Here is a 27,109-nt window from a genome sequence, read left to right on the forward strand (position 1 = left end):
GTTGGCAGTGAGTTCTCTCACCTTTTTATATCTGAAAAAGAATTTTTTTTTATCTTCATTTTTGAAAATTATTTTGATTTGGTATAGAAATCTAGGCTTACAGGTTTGTTTGTTTTTTTTTTCCTGTCAGTATTTTAATTATTATTCCACTGTCATTGACATTGTTTCTAGCTACAGTGTGCTTATCTTTGTTTCTCTACATGTAATATGTGTGTTTCTCTCTGCCTACTTTTAAGACTTTTCTGTATGACTGCTTTTGAGCAATTTTATTATGATGTGCATTGATGTAGTTTTCTTTATGTTTCTTATGCCTGGGCTTCATTGTGATCCTTTCATCTATAAATTTATAATTATCATCAAGTTTGGGAAACTTTTGGCCATTACTTCTTCAAATATTTTTTCTGTCTCCTGCTCTGTACTCTTCTTAAGGGATTCCAATTATGTGTATATTAAGCCACTTGAAGTTGTCCTATAGTTCACTAAGGCTCTGTTTGTTTTTTTGTTGTTTTGTACTAATTCTCTCTTCTCTCTGGTTTTCATTTTGGATAGTTTATGTTGGTATGTCTTCAAGTTTACTCATATTTTTTTTCCTAGTGTCTAATAGTTATTAATCCCATCCAATATAATTTTTGCTTAACACATATAAGTTTCATCTCTGGAAGTTTGATTTAGGTCCCTTTTATGTCTCTACACAACTTTTTGAACATATGGAACACAGTTATAATAATTGTTTTGAAGTTTTTGTTTGCTAGATCAAGCATCTGTGTCATTTCTGGGTTAGTTTCAACTGATTGATTTATCTCCGCATTATGAATGGAATTTTCCTGCTTTTTTGCATGCCTGGTAAATTTTTTATTTGATTCAGGGCACTTTGAATTTTGCTTTATTGAATGCTGGGCATTTTGTGTACCCAAAAACAGTTATGAGCTCTATCTGGGATCTAATTAGGTTACTTGGAAACAGTTTGATCACTTTGGTCTCATTTTAAAAATTTGTTGGGTAAAACTGAAGCAGTGCTCAGTCTAGGGCTCTTTATTCCGAATCACTGAGGCAAGATTCTTCTCTATACTTTACCAAATGTCCTTTAAATTTTGGGACTTTTCACTTAGCTTAGTGGGACAGACACTATTCTCAGCCCTCTATAAGCGTCAGGCACTGTTACTTCTAATCCTTCTGAGTGGTTCAAGAACTCCAGCCTCCAGTAGTTTCCCCACATGCATAGGCAGAATTCTGCTGAATACTCGAGGGGTTCCTCTGCAGAACTCCAGAGTTCTGTCTGTACAGCTCTCTCCTTTCAGGTTGTCTATCCTGCAGTGTCTAGCTACCTTGGTCACCCAGGACTATCAGTTCCATCTCCTGAACTCAGGGAGCCTGCTGGGTTCTGCTTGGGTTACCCCTCCCTGCACCATAGCTTGGAAACTCTCTCAAGGCAGTAATCTCAGACAACCATAGGATTCACCTTATTTGTTTCTTGTCTCACATATATCAGTGTCCCTTGATATCTGATATCTAGTGTCTTGAAAACCATTGTTTCTTATATTTTGTTCATTTTTTAAAGTTGGTTCAGGTGGGATGTTAAATATAGTCCCTGTTATTCCACCTTGGCTGAAAAGTGGAAGTCTAGTGTTCTCACTAAATTTTTCATTTCAGTTATAACTTTTTCTCCTAGAATACCTATTGGCTAATTTTCAAATAATCCTGATTCTTTTTTTTCTTCATCTTTTCTTATTTCTTGATCACTTTAATATTTGCTCATTAAACATTTCAAACACTCTAATTTTATATTCTAATAAATCATTTATTTGATATTACTAAGGTGCTGTTTCTCTTTTAGCTGTTCCCGTTGACTCCCCTTTATGGTAGCTTCTTTCTTTATGTGTTTTGTAATTTTTAAAAAATTAATCAACTTTATTTTTTAGACTTATAAAAAAAAAATGAGAAGTACAGTGAATTCCCATATGCCTCCTCCCCTGCCCACACACACAGTTTCCCCTGTTATTCACATTATACATATTAGTGTGGTGCATTTGCTATAATTGATTAAAAACAATGTTGTTACATTATTATTAACTAAAATCCATAGTTTACATTAGGGTGCACTCTGTATTACGCAGTTCTATGGATTTTGATAAACGTATAATGTCATATATCCATCATTTCAGTATTACACAGAATAGTTTCACTGTCTTAAAAATCCTCTGGGGCTTCCCTGGTGGCGCAGTGGTTGAGAATCTGCCTGCTAACGTAGGGGACGCGGGTTCGGGCCCTGGTCTGGGAGGATCCCACATGCCGCGGAGCGACTGGGCCCGTGGGCCATGGCTACTGAGCCTGCACGTCTGGAGCCTGTGCCCCGCAACGGGAGGGGCCGCGATAGTGAAAGGCCCGCGCACTGCGATGAAGAGCGGCCCCCGCTTGCCGCAGCTAGAGAGAGCCCTCGCACAAAGCGAAGACCCAACACAGCCAAAAATAAATAAATAAATAAATAAATAAATCCTCTGTGCTCCACCACTCATCACTCCTCCTCCCTCCCCCTGAACCTCTATCACTAATGTTTTACTATCTCTTTTGCACTTGTCTTTTCCAGAATGTTACATTGTTGAAATTATCAATATATACTAGTGCATAGACTTTTCAGTCTGGCCTCTTTCGTTTACAGTATGCTTTTTAAAACTTTTTTGGATTTTTTAAAATTTTACTGAAGTACATGTATTCTTTTAAGATTTCTCCATGTCTCTTAATGGATCAATAGCTCATTTCTTTTCATCACTGAATACTCTATTGTAGAAATGTATCACAGTTTGTTTATCCATTTTGGTTGCTTCCAAGTTTTGGCAATGACAATTCAAGCTGCTATAAACATCTGTATGCAGGTTTTTGTGTGAATATAAGTTTTCAACCCATTTGGGTAAATACCTAGGAATGTCATTGCTGGATCATATGGTATGACTATGTTAAGCTTTGTATGAAACTCCCAAACTGTCTTGCAAAGTTTCTAAACCATTTTGCATTCCCACCAACTATGAATGAGAATCCCTGTTGCTCCACATTCTCCTCATCATTTGGTGTTGTCAATGTTTGGATTTTTGCCAATATAATAGGTGTGTAGTGGTATCTCGTTGTTTTAATTTGCAGTTCCCTAGTGACATATGATATGGAGCATCTCTTCATAGCTATTATATTTGACATCCATGTATTTTCTTTGATGAGGTGCCTATTCAGATCTTTTGCCCATTTTTAATTGCATTAGTTGTTCTCTTAGTGTTGAATTTTAACAGTTCTTTGTATATTTTAGATATGAATACTAATTTTTTATTATAACCTGATGATTTCTATGTAGGGATGCTGTGAGGTCTAGGCTAAACATGTATCACTGTTGACTGGAACTGTGTTTGCTTCGTTTATACTGCATAGGGCACTAGTAATCCCTGGTCACATCAAATTAATTTCTTAGCTTAATGTTATCTAGATATGTCTGTTATAGTAAATTCAAATACTAAACTTGAATGAGGGCAGTCAGTACTTGCAGGTTCTTGGCGAAACTTTTTGTCTTATCCTGAGCTGACGTGGACACTGATACAATATCCCTGCCATTTCTCTATTGCGACAGATGAGCTTTCTGGTCTACCCTGTCACTAAGGATACAACTTTTCAAGACCTTCAACTTTATGCTGGGAACTCAATTTTGATGTCCTTCTTGCTTGAGCTCAAGGCCTTATTTCCTAAGCCCACTGAGCTATTAAAACCCAAACCTCAAGAAGTAACAAAAAAAAACCCCAAACCTCTAAGTAAGGTAAACCTAAAATTTTACCAGGATAACTGCAGCCTCATGTTCAACTTGAGTTATCACTTTTGTTTTCAAACCCTCTTAGTTTTTTGGCTTTGAGAATTTCTCCAACTTCATCCGGAGTTCAGCTATGAAATTCAAAGAATAGTTTTGTTATGTGTATTCTTCATCTCTAGATTTTTTGAGTTTTAAAATTATGTTTGATCTCTATATTGCCAAAAACAGAAGCTCACATTGTTTTTTTCTTTAAAAATATAATTCTCTTATAGGTAAGAAAGATTCTTGTTTAATCTTTTTTTAAATATAGATTTATTTATTTATTTATGACTGTGTTGGGTCTTCATTGCTGCACGCGGTGTTTCTCTAGTTGCGGCGAGTGGGGGCTACTCTTAATTGCGGTGCGCAGGCTTCTTATTGTGGTGGCTTCTCTTGTTGTGGAGCACAGGCTCTAGGTGCATGGCCTTCAGTAGTTGCAGCACGCAGGCTCAGTAGTTGTGGCACATGGGCTCTAGAGTGCAGGCTCAGTAGTTGTGGCACATGGGTTTAGTTGCTCCACGCATGTGGAATCTTCCTGGACCAGAGCTTGGACCCATGTCCCCTGCATTGGCAAGTGGATTCTTAACCACTGCGCCACCAGGGAAGCCCTCACATTGTGTTTTAACAGCATGATTTCAACAAAATCATGTTTGATTTTTTACAAAGCAAATGGCCTATCCAAATATCAGCTGGTTGTCTCTAAGAAGGGATTAATTGGGCTCTATTTAAGACAATAATATTTTTCTTGTTAATCTCTCTTGAGGGTGGGACCTAGATCTGATTTCTCTGTGTATACCTCCACAATCCTTACACAGAGTAGGCATTCAATACAGGTTGGTTGAATACAGATTTTCTAAAATTGAATGATGAAATAAATGAATGATGTGGCTGACCATTCATATAGCTAAGTGTAATATACCCTCATGAAAAGATTCACTTCTAAGCCGAGAGGTTGAATTTTTAGTAATAATTAAAAATGCAGCCTTCAAATACAGCTGAGCATTTCTATTTGGGGAAGGGCTTGTAAGGCTCAGGAACAACGTTATATATTAATTTTCTGGAAAGGATTGGTATACAACTACCATACAGGTGTTTCCTGTTGAGATTCCAAGTTCCCATGCAAGAACTCAGAGGACAGCTGAGAACAAAACTTAGCCCACTTAATTACATTTGCCCAGTATGCTGCATGAAAAGTCATTGACCAAAAATAACATGTTTAAGTAATGTTCAAGTTGAGATACAAACCAGCAGCCGTCCGGAAATTCAAAATTAAATCTGATCTCCACCCTTCACTTGTCTCATTGTGCCCAGGCAGCACCAAGGTCAGAAATTAACTGGAGACACTACAAGACACACAGCCTGCAATATTTCAGCTAAGTGAGGTCACAAGGAAAACTTAGTTAGGCCTTATTAGAGGAGTTTACAGGAGAACATTACTGTGAATATGAAATTAGAAACTTGCCTTGATGGATGTATCACCTACCCAAGGTAGTTTGTTGGGAATAATTTGAAAATGTAAGTGAACATAATTAAGCTTCTGTTTTATGGTGTCTGGTCATTTGTCTCCAGGTGCACTTGTCTCTGTAGATTTGACACTGCAAAGGCCCAAAATACAATGAGACACATTTCAGTCACTCAGTTTTAAGTTACTATTTGGGCATCTGTGAATTAAAAGAGGCCCTTAGAATTGACAGTACAGATGCAATGAACACTTTTATCCATATGTTTTTCTTTGGTAGAACCATAGATGTATGATAAAACTTCAATGGTAATATCACCATGAAAATCAGTTGTATACTGCATGTTCCATATTCCATACCACAGTGAAGCCCTTGGACATGCCTCCCCCCCAAAAAAAGAAGTCACACTCAGCTGGGATTATAAATGCCTACCTGCTTGCTAAAATATGCAGGCGAAAGTATTCTTTTGATTTTAGACTATCCTTTAGGTATTTGTATTTGTACTTTCCTTTTAAGAGTCTCTCTAATTCCAGGACAAACTCATTAATTTCTTTCAATTTTACTAGAGACACTTTTGCTTAGTGTTAATTAAGCTATTTTCTTTAATTAAAGAAAATATATCTTTTTTGAGATTAAGGAAAACAATAAAAGAGAAACGGCTATAGAAAGTCAGATAGTACCAGGAATTTGAGATTTTTCATTTAATGCTTAACCATCTATGGTATACTAATTGAAGAATATAATTTAATTTATACTAAAGATTCCAATCATATGCATCAAGATTGGAACCAAAGATAAATATATCATTAACTTAGAATAGCTAAGATTTCCTCAGTTATAATTTATTTTTGTTTCATTACAGAATTTAAACTAGAAATAAATTATTTTGAATTTAAACTATATTTATTTACATTTAATTACTATATCCCACATTGTTCCAAAAATAGATTTATGGAACTTTTAAAAAGGACATACTACTAATTGATAGTCATAGTTACAATGTGTCTTTCAAAGCGACATTAAACATTTCCAACCCATTCTGCTCCAATTTGCAACTATTCAAGGGTATTGCCACTGCCTATATTTCTTGGTATGGAAAAGGTGAAGCTAACCAGAAAAAAAGTACAGTAAATTAAATAGTCCATTAAGACTGATATTATGTAAGAAAATATGTTTTATCACTCTACAAGATTTTAAAAAATAAATCTAAACTTCTTTTGGCATCAGTCTGTTGTTTTACTTTTTACATTACATGTATGGGTTTGAATTCCTGGATCACTGTGTTTGTTCTTTTCTCATGAGATCTGGGAGAAGGACGCATTATGAGGCTCTGCTGTGTTGCCAGGCACATGGGTTCAGTATTCAGACATTCCAGTTCAGTTCTCCAACTTTTCTATTAAATTTTTGTCAATTGCCTTCTATGCGTCCAAACAGCATACAAGTACATAGTGATAAACTCTACTGAAATGACTATCCCTCACTACCAGGGAATTGCATAAGAACAATTCTGTATTCATCATTTTCAGGCACAAACGAGGAACAAAAGCCCACCCCAAAAGTGACCTGCTGCACAAAATACCTTTTGTTATCAATTTAAGTGGTCTTCTGAATCCTCAAACCACTCATTGATAGATTTTCTTTTTCCCACATACATAATTTATGTCATCTAATTAATTTTTCATAAGTTAAACAACTGTTAATATTAGTTCCTGGCCATCGTGAATGGCAAAAATTAATTTTTTTCTCCAAATCCACTTGAGAGGCAGTCTTTCCTTTCTTCAATACTGTACAGAGCAGAGACTTAAAATCTCTGTAGCCTTCAGTGCAGGAGCAGTCGTCAGGGTCCTTGTGCAGACAAAAGCTTCCACACTGCGAGCAAGTCTTAGCAGAAGATTGCTTAAGGGGAAATCCTAACTCACATGATATATCACTGACCTTTCTCCTCTGTCCTTGTTACACAGAGAACAGAACCCCTCCTCTGTCTCCATTTATAAAGTATCTGACAGTGACTGATAGTTTTATTTTTTCATAGCTGTCATTGCATTAAAATGTGGTTGCTGTTACACGGAGTATTGGAGAACACAGCGCGAGTCTGAAAGGAGCGGGAAGAGATTTACACAAAACCTTCATCTGTTGGGATGCGTTAAAATCCGCTATCTCAAATTATGAATAACTTTTATTTTTATTTTTTTAATTCATCTTTATTGGAGTATAATTGCTTCACAATACTGTGTTAGTTTCTGTTGTACAACAAAGTGAATCCGCCACATGCATACATGTATCCCCATATCCCCTCCCTCTTGAGCCTCCCTCCCACCCTCCCTATCCCACCCCTCTAGGTCATCATGAGTAACTTTTAAACTCGTAATACATAACAAGAATGAGGAACAATCATACACTAAAACAAACAGATATCTGAAATGCAAACTTGGGCTGCTCTGGCCCATAGATGGAAGAGGGAGATTAGACGTGGGACAGCACCAAGAGGCTTGGATGACTTTTCTCTTTACATGTAGGTCAGAGATAGGACTAGAATCCCCAGTTTGGGATCAGATGAGGGGCTAGCATGAAAAAAAGGGCCTGGTCTCAAAAGAGTGGAATAGAAACCCACTCAGTCTTAAAATATGTGATTATAAAGTATAATACAAAAAGACTTCCACTCCCACCTCTTTTTCTAAAGTCACAAAATCCAATTGACGCCCTTTTTATGTCTCTAGAATCTGTCCACTTCTTCCACATCCACAGCCAGTACCCTAGCTTGGCCATCAGTATGTCTTCCTGGATTCCTTCCACCACTGGTAATGGGACAGCCCACCTCCACTTTCCCTACGTACAGCAGGAGTCACCTTCCTACCACACAAACCAAACGTGTTGCTTTCCTGCTTAAAATCCTTTCTTAGCTCCCCATTGCTCCTAGGATGAAGTCTAAAGTTCTTAACAAGGCATGTAAGGTCCATGGCTTATAAGGTACCTGGCTTGTGCTTACAGCTCCAGCTCCAATGCCCTGCACTGTACCTGCAACCCCTGCTGTACTCTCGTCTGGAAAACATCCTGAACTCTGCTTGGCCAGCTGTTCAGCAGCACTGGGGCTCCGACATAGACAGGTTTTTGGAGAGGCTTTCTCACCTCCTCAGTCTGGGTTGGCTGCGTCTGCCATCTGTTTCCTTATCATCCTTTTTGCTCTCTATCTTAGTGTACAGCGCCCTGCATTATAAATGTCACTTAAGTTGCTACTTGTCTGTTTTACTCACTAGACCTAATGTTCTTTGTGGTCAGGGATCGTGTTCACAGTACAGTGCCTGAGCTTTGAACAGCGCCTGACCCATAGTCGGTTCTCATCAAATATGGACGGAGGGGAGGAGGGGACAAAGGAGAGAGTGAGTCTGGCAGACCAGCCTGGAGAAATCAAAACGAAATCATGTTAAGGTGATACCTACCCTTTCAGAGAAGGCTCAATCTATCAGGAAATAAAACCCAAAGGAAAAGCAAATAATAGTATCACATTGTTATTATCAATTCTTATCATTAACATGCTTATCTAATAAAGTATATTTGAATTTATCAGACCATCATACCTCACTTTTCCTGATTCTTAAATTCCTTTTACAATAATATACAATCTTATGCTATATTCAGTATCCTGTAATAAATCATAATGGAAATGAATGTGAAAAAGAATGTATATGTATATATTTGAATGACTTTGCTATATACCTGAAACTAACACAATATTGTAAATCAACTATACTTCAATAAAATAAAGTTTTAAAACATATGTATATAATCTTGTGAATTCTTGTAAAAGTTTTTTAAGTCATTCAATATTTTTGTGTGGTATATGGGAAAGAGGTGGCCTTTAGTAAGAAAACATTTCATTTTAGGTTAGTTTACTATTAAATATTTATTACAGAGTTTATTTATAACCTTTCATAATACCCATTACTGTATAATTAAAGAAAATTATTTTTTACATTTAAGTGAGTTTGCTTATTGATTTACTTTCAATTAATTATGTAAAGAGAAAATATTACCTGTTGACTACAGATTTCGTTTATACTTGTTACATCATGTTTGTTTTGGGGGATCAAGTAATTATTAAAGTGGATGGAAATTTAGCTATGTGTTACGGGGTCAACAACAAATAAAAACTGCTTAATAAACTTGGAAATTCTTTACTTAGAGCTAAAAATTATATCGTTACTATTTTTATAACAAAATAAAGGGGTGCAAAGAGTGATCTGAAAATGACACGTTATAAGTAAAGATATACTTTATTTCTGCAAAATAAAAAGCCAAGTTGCATGTAATTTTTATATGTTTTCTTTTTATAACATGGATTTGAAGTACTAGTGACATCTTGATGTCCTATAAGAGGATTTTGATCAGATATGTGAAACTTTCAGACTATAAAGATCAAAGTTTGCAGAATTGTTACCATTTATTTTTTACACACACACACATACACACACACACTTCTTAGTTTAACACAGTGAAATTTATTTGACACGTAATAGTCCATTGTAGGTGTCCCTGATCAGCCTGCAATCTTCCATGTCGTGATACAGGGGCTCAGGTTGTCTCTACCTTGTGGCCCACCATCCGCTCACGTTCATATTTGTACAGAGAAGAGAACACCAGAATACTGTATCTGGATGATAGTGTACTTATTCTGTGCTTTTAGTAGATTTTGGATACTTCTTAAAATAACGATTTTGAGCAAATGTTAATATTGTTCATCTTACAACAGTCCGGCTTAAGTCAATGATTCTATATCAATACAGACAAGTTGAAGTGCTGTGTGTCAGTTCATCATGTAACTTCCAAGTGTGTGTTGTTTCAGTGAAGGGGAAGAACAGAAGAAAGAACGAGGTCTGTGGCTGCTTGTTTCCACACAGAAGAGAAGAGCTGCTTGGACTCTTAAGACGCAATCTAGTTCCACCTCCTCTGTTTCCGTAAATGAATGACTGAACCATCCTAGGCCTGCACCCTGAAAGCAGGATTCATGCACAGTTATCGTTGCATACCTTGTAGCAGTCTGTCACAGCGCCCAGCATAGCATAGGCATATTAGTTTTCTAAGAGAGAGAGAGAGAGAGGGAGGGAGACAGAGAGAGAGAGAGAGAGAGAGAGAAAAGACACATCAACCAAATGCACTATATGAACATGAGGACCTTGACTCAAACAAACTTTGAAAAAAAAATTCATAAGACAAAGAAATTTGAACACTGATAGGGACATCTGATAACATTAGGAATTAATTATTGTTCACATTTAGGTATAAATTAGTATTCTGTTCAAAATATAAACCCTTGTCTACTGGAGATTCATACTGTAATATTTATGGATGAAATGGCATACTATTTGCTGCAAGAAAATCTAAAGAAGTTGATGAGGTATAGAAGAAACAAAATTGGCAATGAGTTGATAATGGTTAACTGTGAGTCATGGATATATCAGATTTTACTTTACCATTTCCTCTAATTTTGTATCTATTTGAAATTTTCCATAATAATGAAGTCTTCAAACATTCGCTTGTTTCCAATTCCACTGCTCTGCCACCTAGTCAGTGCCACCATCATCTCTTACCTGGGAGGCGTGTGAGGCAGCTTCCTGATGACATTCCCAGCATCCAGTGTTGCCCCCTACAATCTACCCTCCTCATGGCAGCTACAGTGATCATTTAAAACTGGAATCATATCCTGTCTTCTTTACCTTGTTTTCTTTAATAACCTTCCCAAAGCTTCTCATTCAATCGGAATAAAATCTAAACCCCACACTTACAAGGTCCTTTGGAACCTGGACCCCGATGATCTCTTCAAACATCCTGTGCCACTCTCCCTGATACTCTAGCCACCCTGAGGTTCTTTTTTTTTTTTTTTTTTTTATTTATTTACTTATTTTTGGCTGTGTTGGGTCTTCGCTGCTGCGCGCGGGCTCTCTCTAGTTGTGGCGAGTGGGGGCTGTGCTTTGTTGCAGTGCATGGGCTTCTCATTGCAGTGGCTTCTCTTTGTTGCGGAGCACGGGCCCTAGAGTGCATGGGCTTCAGTAGTTGTGGCACATGGGCTCAGTAGTTGTGGCTCGCGGGCTCTAGAGCACAGGCTCAGTAGTTGTGGTGCACGGGGTTAGTTGTTCCGCGGCATGTGGGATTTTCCCGGACCAGGGCTCAAGCCCATGTCCCCTGCATTGGCAGGCAGATTGTTAACCACTGCGCCACCAGGGAAGTCCACCCTGAGGTTTTTTTTGTCCCTCAAATATGTCATGCTTGTCCCCATCTCATGGTCTTTGTCTCAGCAATCCCCTCTGCCTGAAAGGCTCTTTCTGTTGCCCTCTTTCACGCTGACTTCATTTTCTGGTTTTAGGAAGCCTTTCTCACTACCACTGAACAAAAGGAACCATTCCATCATTGCCTATCACATGACCTTGTTTTATTGCTATCACTGTATCACTGACATTTAGGTAGCTAGTTTGTTAATCCATTACCATTTTCATCCACTAAAAAGCTTTATTAGAAGAGGGACTTTTTCAATATGTGTCTAGAACAGCCACTCAACAAATTTTTGAATGAATCAATGAATTAATTTACATAGGATCTAAGTTCCCATTCCAATTCTACATTTGTATGAATCTTGCTTCAATGAGTTATGTAACTAGAAAGATTAAACATGAAAGAGTTAATCTCTCCCACTGTAAGTGAGTGACTTTGGAAATGAACCTCTCCAAGCCTCTATTATTCCTCTGTAAAATGCGGATCCTACTAGGTTGCGAGCACTGCGTAAATTATTATTCCCTCTCTTTCTCATGATGAGCCAAGCCACTGACTCCTTAACTAGTTTGCATATTCGTTCCAGCCCATTCTTCACACTGTAGCCAGGGTTATCATAAGAAAAATTAGATCATGTTATATCAGTACTTGAAAGCCTTCAACAGTTTCCTGTCATTCCTTGAGATACTCTGCTAGGTCCTGTGTGATCTGGCCTCTTTCCACATCCCCAGTCTTCTTTGTGGAATTCTTCCTGATACCTCACTGGCTCTCACATACTCCAAGAACTGTTCTCTGTCCAGAGTACCCATTCTCTCCTCTTTCTCTAGCTCTTTCCACTCATCATTCCAATTGCAACACTTTCTCAGAGCAAGTCAGGGCCCCAGGTCTCCTAGGTGTCCTTTTTTATTGTTAATAGCACTTATCACATCTTTTAATTATATGTATATTTATATTTATTTAGGTTATAGACACCGTATGATTAATATCTGTCTCACCCTTGCTATGAGATTGAGGACCATGTTGTTTTACTCACCATTGTATCCTAATACTATCACAGTACCAGGCACATTCTAGGCTCAATACATATTTATAGAATAAAAGAATGAATGAATAAATGAATCCCTATCCTATGTCCTGGCACATAGTAAGCCCTCATAAAGGAGACTTTCATTGTTATGATGGAGATATGTAATGGTGGTAGTTCTCTTAGCATTAACCAGAAGGATCAGGTGAAGGAGGTCGTACAACCAGATCTTTGGAATTGTCTGTGTCTCATACACCCCTGTTGCAGGCAGAGAACTGGACTGGGGCTTCCCACACACTCACTGTGACCCCTGGTGCTCACACCTCTGGTTTGACAGCCTGATTCTCATTTCCTCTGTCTCTGACCCTGCCGCGGCCATCTAACTCAGCCTGCCTTAGATTTCTTACTGCTCTCACTTCCCGTTTGCTTACTCAGTGTTATACCACATCCTGATTTCTCTGTTTGCACCTCAGCCTGGTAAACCTAAAAATGACTTTTCTCTGATGACCTGCTGGCTTTCTAAGGTTTAAAATGCTGCTCTAAACTCTGACTAAATGAGGTCACTACAGCTCCCTGACATGAATAATATAATGAAGTCATAGAAATGAAATACAATAGTCTCTTTTTGTAAAAACAGAATAGTAGGAATGCTTCCTGATGTCTAACACATTTACTCAATCCTGATATCACATCAGCATGTTTCATAAAAGTATTTTATTCACACCTCTTATTTAGTGCATTAACAACAAAATTTACTGGGCTATTTCCCCACCCCCATTATGTTTGTGTTTAAACTTTATTGTCCCCCATCCACCTTACTAAATGTCCTCTTTTTTAGATTAAACACTTTTTTCAAGGTCATGTTATATTTTATCCTGGCTTCTCAGACATTAACATTGTCACTTAGTTTAGTATTATCTGAAAACTCGATGAGCAAATTCTCAGTTATATTTTCTGTCAGATTTATTCATTGAAATTACCATGAGTTAGATCAGTATGTCTGTTTAAAGTTTTGAAAATATCAGTTATGTGAAATATTTCAAATATTTGAAAATGGGATTGAACGATCTTTCAGTAATATTAAAACATTCCTTCTCTAAAAATATATCTGAGTTTGCATCCCATCAGAGACTTAAATCCAGACTAGATGAAACATAAGAAATATTGTTTAAGGAATATTCTTTCATCACCTGTAAGATTAGGTTAACTGACATACGATGTGCTTTTTATTTTCTTACATCATGATTTTATGATCCTTTATTTACAGGATCTATAGGATTTTCAGTCTGAATACAATTCATTTGTTTGTGTCCAAGTTATTTTCCTATTTAGTACATAGCAGTTTCCATCCTAATGTAGCCTCCTGATTTAACTTTCTTTTTAAATATTATTTAAAAATCTTAACTGTATGAAGGAAAATAGATGTAATATTTTAATGCTGGCTATGTACAGATTCCGCTTGAAATTTATATGGAAAGCACAAGAAAATAGCTTCTTTCACTTCAGAATGGTTGTTATGTCTTTAATAAGAAAACAAGAAATCAAATGGCATCTTGGGATGTTGTGTCTTGAAAACAGTCCGTGTTTTCATGCAAAGAGTCATCTGCTGAGGCACACAGGCAGCTGCGGACCCGTCCCACGGCTGAGAAGAGACTTCCCGAGAATCCTGATGAGGTTGCTGCCTGCAGTCCGTGGGGTAATGGCTGACCTCTGACCCTGTCTGACAGCCAGCACTCTTGTCATCCTGCTGTGCAGCAAGTCAATGAGGCTATAATTACGTTGCAGACAACGGGCTGCAATTATACATTCAAGTCCCAGAGTCTGGAAGGAGGGAGAAGATTGTGGCTGGAAGGGGATGAGGAGAAGTCAAAAAGTCACAAGACAAACCGCTTTTTGATACTTTTTCTCTTAAAAAAGCATGACTGTAATGTGTGCTCCCTGAAGAAGAGGATCAAACCGCAGTGGGGAGCAACCATTCTCTGATTCAAAACACCATGAAAAGATGACTTTTAGCAGATGGATACACCGCAGGTTATATGACTGTCTGATAAATAAGAAGAAGGACAACTATGATTCCCAGAAGTTCCTGTGCAAATGCTGTTTACTGATTCTAATTCGTTTTAATTAAATAAACAAAAATAAATTAAGAAGAAGAAGGGACCAGACTGGGACTGGGAGAGATGTGGCACATAGTCATATTTTTCTTTTTTTTTTAATTTAATTAATTAATTAATTTATTTTTGGCTGCATTGGGTCTTTGTTGCTGCACGTGGGCTTTCTCTAGTTGCGGCGAGCAGGGGCTACTCTTCGTTGTGTGCACGGGCTTCTCATTGCAGTGGCTTCTTGTTGCGGAGCACAGGCTCTAGGTGTGCGGGATTCAGTAGCTGTGGCACGTGGGCTCAGTAGTTGTGGCTCACAGGCTCTAGAGCACAGGCTCAGTAGTTGTGGTGCATGGGCTTAGTTGCTCCGTGGCATGTGGGATCTTCCCGGACCAGGGCTTGAACCCGTGTCCCCTGCATTGGCAGGCGGATTCTTAACCACTGCGCCACCAAGGAAGTCCATATTTTTCTTTTTTTTTTAATGATTTTTTAAATTGAAGTATAGTTAATTTACAATGTTGTGTTAGTTTCAAGTATACAGCAAAGTGACTCAGATAGATAGATAGGTAGATAAATAGATAGGATATTCTCTTTTAGATTCTTTTCCATTATAGGTATTACAAGATATTGAGTATAGTTCCCTGTGCTCTACAGTATGTCCTTGTTGTTTACGTATTTTATATGTGGTAGTGTTTATATGTTAATCCCAAACTCCTAATTTATCTCCCCACATCCCCTTTGGTAACCACAAGTTTGTTTTCTATGTCTGTGAGTCTGTTTCTGTTTTGTAAATAAGTTCATTTGTATCATTTTTTAGATTCCACATATAAGTAATATCATATGATATATGGCACACAGCCATATTTTTCGATATGTTTTTTACCAGATTGACTACTTTGTTTTCTCCATTAAATTTCTATAAAGTCTAGGAACTCTTTATTAGAGCAAGCCACAGTTATTCTGGGCAAATATCTGTAAAGCCCTATTTTCAAATGTGCAAAATATTTTGCACCAGCAAATTAAGTAGGTTGAACAGCATAGAAATACCAATAGAAGTAGGTCTGCCCAGGCTGCCTTTGAGATTATCTGTAACATTATTTGGCATCTTCAGCCCTCTGTATCCAAAGTTATAGACTTACCACATAATTTAGAGTTCTCTTAGGAAGGAGATAATTTGTATTTGTTGATCAAAATTCTGACATTTGCTGTTTTGTGTCTGCTGGAATGCCTCTACGGCTAAATATCCACCTCCTAATGGGGCAGCCCGTGCCATCTTGAAATGGCACCATCAAAAATGTCTTCCTCCTGTTAAAACAAAAAACTGTTTTTGTTATCTTCCGTAGGCCCAAACCCTTTCCTTAGTATACCAGTATCGGGCCACATTCCACTTGGAAGATCTAATATTTAAAGATAGCTATAATGCTATTCTCCCCCACCAAAACATTCCTCATTTATTTTCTCTATGACAGGATTTCAGCCCTTTTAGCAATTTAGCAATGCACACATAGCCATATGCTTTATAGCACCTAGAACTAAAAATTCCAGAGGTGTTCAATGCAATCAGTGGAAGACAGTCTGGCACTGCCCCCTTCATTGTTCTATAAATACTCTTGGGGATTTTTTGGTTTGGTTTTGTTTTTTAATTTATTTTTGGCTGCGTTGGGTCTTCATTGTTGATTGCGGGCTTTCTCTAGTTGTGGTGAACGGGGGCTACTCTTCATTGTGTTGCATGGGCTTCTCATGGTGGTGGCTTCTCTTGTTGCAGAGCATGGGCTCTAGGCGTGTGGGCTTCAGTAGTTGTGGCACGCGGGCTCAGTAGTTGTGGCTCTTGTGGCGCTCAGGCTTAGTTGCTCCACGGCATGTGGGATCTTCCCAAACCAGGGATCGAACCCGTGTCCCCTGCATTGGCAGGCGGATTCTTAACCACTGCGCCACCAGGGAAGTCCCTCTATTAATACTCTTGTGATCACAGAAGTTCTCTGAGCTCCCACATCAAAGCGTTGCCTCTCTTGGAACTGACTATAAACCAAAACCCCAAAGTCTTTTTCACACATGCTCCAGTGTGTGTGGGGGTTTTTTCCACACCATCAAGCCATTAGCTCTGACCAAGTAATTAATTCTGACACTATCTACCTGGAGATAGCCTCAGGTCTCACAGGGTAAGGACTCAGTCCCACAAGACTGCCCCCACTTCTGGCTTCTGACTGGCTGTAAATCAGAGGTTCCCACAACCCCCTCTTCAGTTTGAATTAATTGCTAAAGTGATTCACAGAACTCAGAAAAAACACTACTTACTAGATCACAAGTTTATTGGATATCACTCCAGAACAGCCAGATGGAAAAGATGCATAGGGCAAGGTATGTAAGAAGGGGGTCTATGTCTCCATGCCCTCTCCCAGAAGTCTACTCTCCCAGAATCTCTGCATGTTCACCAGTTGGAAGCTCTACGGACTCCATTCTTTTGAGGTTTTATGAAGGTATCATTACATAGGCATGATTGATTAAATCACTGGCCACTGGCAATTGATTCAATCTCCAACCTCTCTCCCTCCCAGGAATTCAGAATAGGATTGAAAGTTCCAACCCTCTAATCACTTGCTTGGTTCTCCTGGCAACCATCTCGCCCCTCCGTAGGTTACCTAGGAGCTTACCAAAGTTACCTCGTTAACATAACAAAAGATACCTTGATTGCTGTCACTGCTTAAGAAATTCCAAGGGTTTTAGGAGCTCTGTGCCAGGGACAAAAAACAAATATATATTTTTATTATGAATCAGAGTCTCACATATGCTAAGCCACATACATTGTTTCTCTCAGGCGTTCTTACTTTGCTTTCTTGGACCCAAGAGCCAGTAGTTCTTACGTTTATGTTTGTTAAATTGTATCTTGTTCATTTCAACTTCATAATACCAATTTTCAATATCATTCTAGATCCTGATTCTGTCATTCAAAGCCTAAGTGCCCAATAAAATGTTATTAATGGAATAAATCAAGCAAAACTATAAGAAATAAAAATAAATGATTTATAGTTTAATATCAATAAAATGATATGATATTATAATTACATCACTGGGGTATGCCCTCCATATTTCATTCAAGGAGAATAATTCAACTGAACTAAACTAGGCTCTTCCACTAATATTATGTTAATCTGGTAGTAAGGAGTAAGGTCTTGGAGTCAAACAACTTACGTTCATATATTGGCATCCCTTTTTGCTTGTTGAGTAACTTTGGAAAAGTTTACTTACTCCCTAACCTGCAGTTTCCTCATCTGTAAAATCAGAATATATCTCTCGTAGGTTACATTAAATATCACATTAAATATTAAATGAGATAACAGATATATTTAGTACAATGCCTGGCACATAGTAAGTGCTCAGTAAATGATAGCTACAAGATTATTATTACTTGAACAATTTTGAATAAAATTATTCAACTCTTTTCAAATCTATTTAATTGTTTTAAATCTAGTCCATATTTTCCAATCTCTTTCACTAAAATCTCATAAGAAAACTTATCAAATGCTTTGCAAATGCCTCTAAGTGTTTGTCATCTGCCTGTTATATACTCTTGACTATTCAATAAGGTAAGCCCGTGAAAGAGGGACATGAGTTTAGTTGGATGTGACTTCTTCCAAATGTCTTAGGAAATTCATGTGATATCCTAGTAGTTATTCCTTAAATTTTCATAGTCCTTTAAATATCCAGTCAAGATTTTGCCTAGAATGAATGTCAAATTCATATCTTTGAAATAAATAAACTTTGAAGTTTAAGTTAGGTCAGACTTTTTTCTAAATATTTATTCTCACTTATTTTTCTTTAACCAAGAAAACTCACTTATAATGACAGAAAGCAGGAAAGGAAGAGTACATGCAAAATTCTCTAATCATACATGATTCAACTTTCACAAAATTATTTTTCAACCAGATTTCTTCTTCTAGAAACCAGAGTAAATACCCATTATGTATGAATATGCCAACTAGCAGAATTAATTTATAGATTGATTTCAGAGCAATGAATTCATCCCTAGAGGAACAAATTCCAAGACTGAAGGATATTTAATGTTATACACTCAGGTAAACATAGAAATATGTATACTAGTCATCACCAATAAACATCAAAAAATCTGAGGAAATGTTATTGTCATGTACCGGGGAAGGCATTGAGTCAGAAGATCTGGGTTTAGCCACTAACTTTCAGTTAATGTTATTTCATCATGAAGCCTTGTATTTCTCATGTACAAAATGAAATGAAATGTTTGAATAAGATGGAATTGAAACAAATATTAATATTCATGACAAAATGAATAATTATGATGTAATTCCTGAAGCTCTTCCAGCTCCAGAATTTTGTCTTTGATTTTGTGGTTTTCATGAAAAAAAATGACTCAGAACTCATTAAACACAAGTTAGCAGACAACTTTCATCTTGTCTAACATTGATATATCAACGTTAATGCCTGCTTAGCAAACATATCAATGGATAAAGATAGATGATTACAATAACTGTTTGAGAGCAGAGAAAAAGTGAAAAAAAATTGATTTCTTAATTGCAAAGTGTCCCTCCATTAATCTCCATTGCTCTTCTCCAGCAATTCTTTATATTTCAAGAAGTAAAATTCAATACTATCCCCTCTTGCCTTGACCTTGTCTACTTCCCTCCCCTTCCCTATGGCCACTATTTCCACCCCTAGGTGCAGAAAAATCACTATTTATGGAAAACAGTACAGTATGATTCAATGAAGATCAGGATCAAAGTAAAAATGGATGAACTGTCATGACCGTGATTTATTCAACTAAAAAGGAAAGGGGAGGGGGCATTCTGGTTGTTACTGACTGAATCCTCTATGGAAGATAATGGCCTCTTACTCTGAGAGAAAGAAAATCTCATCCATTCAGTTCATCTGACCTATAACAAACTCCAAATAAGGTATCTATGAAAACTTGCAAGGTAGGAAAAGGCCATGAACATTACAGTAGCCTAGAGGGTTCTTTGTTTTTCAGAACCCTTATAAATGTCTGGATTGAAAGTTAAATGAGAACACAGGCTCCCCCTCATGTGTGATTTAATGACATAAACACTTTAGAGCTAGGCTGGCACAAGTCAATTGTACAGTCTACAAATGTAAAGAAACAAGTAAAAAAATATGAAAACAATCCACTGGTATCAAGAATAATTGGGCAAATCACAAAATGGGTGGTGCAGATATACCAAATTTTCATTTAGGCCCCCCTTGTTCATTTAATTAAGCACAGCTTGGGGGAGCACTTACTCTATATTATGCACTGTGCTATGACCTATGAAGAATTGGTAAGATAAGGGCCCTGTCCTTCAAAGCATACAACCAAAGAGCTTAGTGTCTCCTACGGAATACCACTGGCAAAACTGGCACTTACACATTACTATAAATTAGAAAAAGGCTGTTGACTTAGGCAAAGATTTTTTGGTGGCAAGAAACAGAGATTCGCATAGTAAGTTAAGAAAAAGAGTGGAAAATACTATAAAGACTCAGTGTAACCTCTGAGACAGAGCAGTTCTCCAGAATTGAAAATCTAGCTATCTTTTTCCCATTGTCTCTAGTTATCCTGCTTCGTGCTGAAGATCAGTTCTTTCTGCTTATCTCTCAGTTCATGTTGTCCCAAAGTAATTGCCCTATGGCTGCCTTAGCTTCGGCCCCAGAACACTAAGTTTGCATGTCCTTCAATGTCTGGCACGCACAGTTGGCCCAAATTGCTGTGTTCCAACTCCAAAATCAGGGGAGAGAGAGTATAATTGGCCCAGCTGAGCACGTGTTTCCCTATAATCCAGTCATCTGTAGTGAGGGATAGAGTCACATATTTTTAAAATCTGTCTTCAGGGGCACACCCCTATGTGGATGACAGTTCTGGAGGAAATAAGAACTGGACAGGCACCAGAAATTGTCTGAGTATCATGTCTAATCTACAACTTCTAGCAGATATCTTCTTTGATAAATAACTGTTATTATATATGTAGTAGTATGCAGACTCAAGGTAGACTACACAGAATAAATCTAAGGTATAAATTATCTAAAATAAAGTATATTTAATTTCCTCATCATATAATTTTTCAGGCTACAGCTCAAACTTGAAGTCATCTAAAGATGAAATCTCATGCATTATAAGTTACTAATGGAAACAAACTTATTCTGAAAGATTAGATTATATTTAGAAATAAGATTAACAACTGATGAAGCAGATTATAGTGTTTGCATTCGTTTCAAACTCAAAATGTGTTTATGTGTTCTATAACAAAGAGATTTTTTTTTTCTATTCTTGAATGCTTTAATGACATATGCTGACATATTTTGTATCCCTGTGTTGACCTAAAACAAATAGAATGCCAGTTATTTCTCCAGTAAAAATGGGTTTATTCCTTATTCAGCAAGGAATTGCAATTCAGAATCTGCAACCTTGGCGGTCACATGCTTTTTTCCCTGCACAGCAAGGGAAGGAGAATGCTTTTACAGAGGAAAATAAAGTTGGGAGAGCCATCGTAAACAATGATTCCAGGGCTTTTCATTGGGTGAGTCCTTGCCAGTAAAGAAGGGGAGTCTTTCTTCTTCCTGTTGGGCTCTGCTATCGTAGCAGGGCATGAGAGCTTCTGGTTTCCCAACTCTATTTAATTGAGGTTTTTGTTATTAATTTTTTTTTTTAATTTTAATTTATTTATTTATTTATTTATTTATTTATTTATTATTTATGGCTGTGTTGGGTCTTCGTTTCTGTGCGAGGGCTTTCTGCAGTTGCGGCAAGTGGGGGCCACTCCTCATCGCGGTGCGCGGACCTCTCATCATCGCGGCCTCTCTTGTGGCGGAGCACAGGCTCCAGACGCGCACGCTCAGTAGTTGTGGCTCACGGGCCCAGCCGCTCCGCGGCACGCGGGATCCTCCCAGACCAGGGCTCGAACCCATGTCCTCTGCATTAGCAGGCAGACTCTCAACCACTGCGCCACCAGGGAAGCCCTGTTATTAATTTTTTACACATGTAACCACTAATTTGAACATATCTGAATACAGTAGTTATCACAGATTATCATAATATTGTAATAACTTTTGGGGGGGCAATGTATTTACATATCTTTCTCTCACTAGTCAGTAACCTTGAGAATAGTGCCTGTAACCTTTAAAAGCTCCGTGCTTTGTGACCACCTAGAGGGATGGGATAGGGAGGGTGGGAGGGAGACGCAAGAGGGAGGGGATATGGGGATATATGTATACGTATAGCTGATTCACTTTGTTATACAGCAGAAACTAACACACCATTGTAAAGCAATTATACTCCAATAAAGATGTTAAAAAAAAAGAATAAACACCTCCAGGTTAAAAAAATAAATAAATAAAATAAAATAAGCTACTATAGATAATTATGCTGGCTTATATAGACTTGTTCATTTTTTCCAAACTATGTGTTTTTCCTTATTTATCTAAAGGAGAAAGTATCCAGCAACTTCAATCATCCATGATAGCTATGATCCTAAAAGTCAGGGAGAAAAGCACACCTGCCAGTTTTGGTGACACAGAAAGTTAATAAAATACATAAATTCAATGAATTTTGTTTCACTGGAGATGAGTGGAGGTGTTTTCGGTAGCGAGAAGGACCTCAGTCCTTGTCTTCTTTGAAGGAAGAATTCCACAAAGAGACCGAGATTGCAAAGCAGGCACAGAATTTATCAGAAGCACAGTAAGTGTGGGAAAGCACACAAAGAAGCAGTTTATTTTGGCCAGAAGCAGGAGTTACACACTTGGAGAAAAAGAGTGTGGGCATTCTTGTGAGTGAAGAGTGTGTAATAGGGGCAGTTAGGTTGTTAATACGGGGTTAATCTTCTGGGGTTTAGATGAGGGTGACTCCCCTTTTCCTTCCCCTATAATCGTGTCATCTGCAATTCCTTATCTGGGCTTCCACCAAGCTCCTTTTTTGATCTTTCCCATGAACACCTAAGTGAAAACCACAGCGGGGTGTGTGAGGGAGGAGGTCAAAGTGGCAATGCTAATTATATTACAAGGATATTACAATGCGGCCAAGGTTACTAGAGGATAACGCGAGACCCCCTCTGTGCATATGTTGGGCTGGGAAATCTCCTTGACCACAAAAATCACGGAGCTGCGGGGCGGGGTGAGGAGGGCGGTGCTTTGTCTTTCACCCAATCAGAGCTCATAGTCCAACAGTAGTTTATCTCCAAGTCCGCGTGAAACAGGTTGCAGCAGGTCAACCCAAAGCCTATCTCCTACCTCAAAGCGCATGCTCCATAGTTTTCACGTTCAAGAGTTTCTTGCTCAGATGCTACAAAGTTTCTGTTTCACATGCCCTTCCTCAGATGCTACAAAGTTTCTGTTTTAGATGCCATTCCTCCATGCCTCATGACCTCATTAAGTGCAAAACAAGGAGGTGGCTTTGCCTTCTGCCTAATGCATATGCAGGAGACTGTCCTTGGGCCCGGACCTATCTTTCCTGCCTAAGAGGTATTTCTTCCCTGTTCTACTTATTCCACCGTAGTATTATGATTCAAATTATCAGCCTTTTCAGATATTTGAACTGTATTTAAACCTGTTCTGGGTTACAGCCAGGCACTGGGGAAATTAAAAGTGTAAGCAACAGCAATAAAGATGGGGACTTGAGAATCCATATTTAAAAGTTGATTTAGAACATCCAAATTAGATTTTTAAGTGTTAATCAGATTTCACATGTTAAAATAGTTGCTAACAAATAAAAATAGCTTTAATTTTGATATTTTATTCTCCAATATATCATAGCAACTATAAAATTTTAGTGATAAAAATAAATAATTTGAGAGTAGGTTTGTTGTGTAGGCATTTGAGTGAACAACTCACCTGTAAATTAGTTAATGAATAAGAGGCTAGTAACAACTTTCAACAGCAGTAACTTCTCTAAGGAGACAGGTAGTTTTCTTTTTTGAACTAATCCATTCTAAGTTTAGAAACTGGATATGGAAAATAGGAAGAGGAATACCAAGTTAAAGTAATCACTGAATATTTTAATTTTCTCATGTAGCGAACGACATACATTTTGTATTTGCAATACTGTTTACAATCTGATTATGTAGAATTGAGGGAAAAAAGCAAAGAATATAAATAACTAGAATGGAATTTTATTTTGTTCCATTCTTTTATAAGAAAAACACAAATTAAGTTAAGCTGACATCAGGATCATATTAAGAACCCATAGGAGAAGCAATAAATCACACACTATATTCCTTCTCTCCTCTGCCAGCAAAGGACTGTAAAATGACAAGTATTGTTCAAAGGGCATAGAAACCCCAAAAGTGTCTTTTAAATAAAAGACATTAAATTAAAATCAGTAGAGTTTTACTCTACACATTTATTTTTTCCAATATATTTATGAAAATATGGAAATAATACAGGAAAAATGGCTGAAAATGTATCCTTTAGTCTTACTACTTCCTATTGATTATGGTTAATTTTTTGGTGATATCTTTTCAATATGCTTTCTCTGTCTAGTCTTTGGGAAAAAAAGTACTAATTTTAAGGATCTTACATAAAGCATTTTGTGTCCTGCTTTCGTCGTGCTCCATTTTTTTCACTTAACATTATATCATGTGTTTTTCATGCTATTCAAAGGCATCACTTCTAATAGCCACATGTTATTTAAGTGTAGACAAATTTCTTAACTGTGCCTCTATATTTTGACTTACACTTTGTTTCCAATTGTTATTATAAATAATACGTGATGAACATCTTTAGACACAATGTTTTTTCTTTATTTCCTAATGATACGTTCTCAAAAGTGAAATTCCTAGGTCACAGAGATGTTTTAAGTGTTCATGTATTTAAAGTAACTCAGCATAGTAAAATGAACAGACGTCTTAACTGAAATCCAGAGATGTGAGTTCTAATCCCAGCATTTTTTCTAAGTTACTTGGTAACTTTGGTCAAATGAGTTCTTCTGCTGGTCTTGCTTGTAGCTCCTCAGGCAACTTCTGTCAAATAGTGGCTGCATATTCAGTTTCAAAGATGGAATGTCCACAATGGCTTCATTCATGTGCCTGGCACCTTGGCAGGGATAGCTAGGCTTAGGTGGGATACTGGGGCAGCTGGATTTCTTCCTCTCTCTCTGTCTCTCTCTCTCCCTCTCACTCTCTATCTTTTTTGGTCTCTATCTCTATTTCCATACAGACTCAGAGTGCCTTCTTTTCGTATATCCTTCCTATATAGTATCTTCACGAGGTCTCTCCTTCAGAACAATATGACCTGTTACGTGACTGCTCAGGCTTTCGGAAATGCAAACTCATTGTCACTTCTACCCCATTCTATTGGGAAAGCAAGTCACAGGATCAGCCCAGCTTCAATGTGAAGAGGGCAGTACAAGATCTTGAATATTGGGAGGCATGGTTCGTTAGAGGCGATCTTTGGTGAGTAGCTATCACATAGTATGTGACTAGAACGGTGTCTTCCAAGGTCTAGGATATTAATTGTGTGAAGATTGTCATCCATGTACAGCAAGTACTATGACAGTCTACGGGTAGCTTTAGGGACAGTGTGGTGAGTCTCTATTGTCAAAGATGTTCATTTCACCAGCACACTCAATTCTCAACCCTTCTGGGAGGAAAAAGTGCACTCTGTAATTTTCTCCAAATAATTACACTATGTTCTTTGTGTTGGTATGTGTTCTTGTGTTTACATGGCAGCCCTCAGCTGCCCAGAAGATATAAATAGATTGAAGCTCCCCATACCCTACCCTAAAGAGAGTACATGGGAGGAGATTCACCCTGTCTGAAAGTAACTGAGTTCCCTCATGTGGAGTTTAGAGGAAGGTGAATCTCACTGGATTTTACTGATTCTCCACATGATTGGGGAAATCAGAAAGAGATTAACCAAAAATGAGTCCCCAGAGTAATGGAAAATAAAACAGCTTTGCCTAGCCTCTCCTAATAAGATAAAAATCCTTTCAATAGATTAATTTTGTTACTTGATAGCTGAATATATACACTAAATTCAACAGAATTGAGACTGCCAGGCTGTGATAAAACCAAATAACAACAAACAGAAAACAAAGCCAGACTCAATAATATTTTATTAATCCTCAATGCCAAATTACACATGCTTGAGGAGAATATGCTTCTTCTCCCACGCTATGGAAAATGGCAGCATTTCATTAAGTCTATCTCTTAAAACTTAAACATTTGCTCTTTCCCCCACTGCTTAGCAGTGAGAGCTAAAGCGTCTGGAGCATTTTATTTATTTACATGGCATTTGCCTTGACATTTTCCAAGTAATACATAGTAACAGAGACATATGAGAGTTCTGTATCATCCTTTCCCTCAGGGCAAACCAGGCATGCATAGACCTCTAATGCAAAAATCCACTGAGCAGGACAATAAATAACAGGGCATAAAATGGGGAAAATAGTTTCCAGGTACAATCTTTAAAAAATGCAGAAGAGAACACTATTCTACCCAAAGTGAGGTAAGGGCTCTTCAACTTTCACATTTTATAGTAGGTTTTAGCCTCATTAGTGGATCCTTTCCCACTCACCAGGTTGCTTCTAAATCTGATATCACTTTTTTTTTTTTTTTTGGTTTCAAGAAATAGCAATGACTTCTACGGTGCTTTATTAATAAAATGGTACTTGTTCCTAAGTAGTAGCTGAAATATAGAGAGATTTTTAAACAACATAAAAATATGTTTATTCAAGCCATGCTTACTTCCTACTAAGCAATTAAGCATTTATTTATTTATTTATTTATTTATTTATTTATTTATTTATTTATTTTAAATAAATTTATTTTATTTTATTTATTTATTTTTGGCTGTGTTGGGTCTTCATTTCTGTGCGAGGGCTTTCTCTAGTTGCGGCGAGTGGGGGCCACTCTTCATCGCGGTGCGCGGGCCTCTCTCCGTCGCGTCCTGTCTTGTTGTGGAGCACAGGCTCCAAACACTCCCGTCGCGGCCTGTCTTGTTGTGGAGCACAGGTTCCAGACACGAAGGCTCAGCAGTTGTGGCTCACGGGCCCAGTTGCCACGCGGCCTGTGGGATCTTCCCAGACCAGGGCTCGAACCCGTGTCCCCTGCATTGACAGGCAGATTCTCAACCACTGCGCCACCAGGGAAGCCCCAATTAAGCATTTATTCAACAAATTCCTTGTGATTGCCAGCTCTGTGTAAGACACCACACTAGGCCATGGGGTTACATGAGGGAGGAAGATATGCTTTCTTCCTTGAGGAAACTTTAAAGGATGCAATAGACCACTAAGCAGGCTAGAGTCCAAAGAAGTAGCATCTAGTCAATCTAAAGGTTCAGGGAAGGATACTCAGAGATTATATCTAGGCTGAGATAGGAAAGATGCAGAGGAGTTGGTCAAGGAATGGGGAGCGGCGGTTGTATATTAGGATTCTACAGAGAAACAGGACATTATACATATATACATCTTCATGTATATAGAGAGATTTATTAT

General features: G+C 37.8%; 1 protein-coding gene across 1 annotated transcript in view; it reads right to left on the reverse strand.

The window, feature by feature from the left end:
• The window catches only part of LOC309647473 (uncharacterized protein), a 112,487-nt gene that overhangs the window by 18,308 nt on the left and 67,070 nt on the right, over positions 1 to 27,109 (reverse strand). Inside the window, exon 3 of the mRNA XM_082434907.1 lies at positions 15,865 to 15,969. Within this exon, the coding sequence (XP_082291033.1) occupies positions 15,865 to 15,969 (105 nt within the window). The remainder of the gene's footprint in view (positions 1 to 15,864; positions 15,970 to 27,109) is intronic.

The sequence above is a fragment of the Balaenoptera physalus genome (assembly GCF_965194825.1).
Source record: "Balaenoptera physalus genome assembly, chromosome: 18".
In the NCBI taxonomy this organism is placed as follows: Eukaryota; Metazoa; Chordata; class Mammalia; order Artiodactyla; family Balaenopteridae; genus Balaenoptera; species Balaenoptera physalus.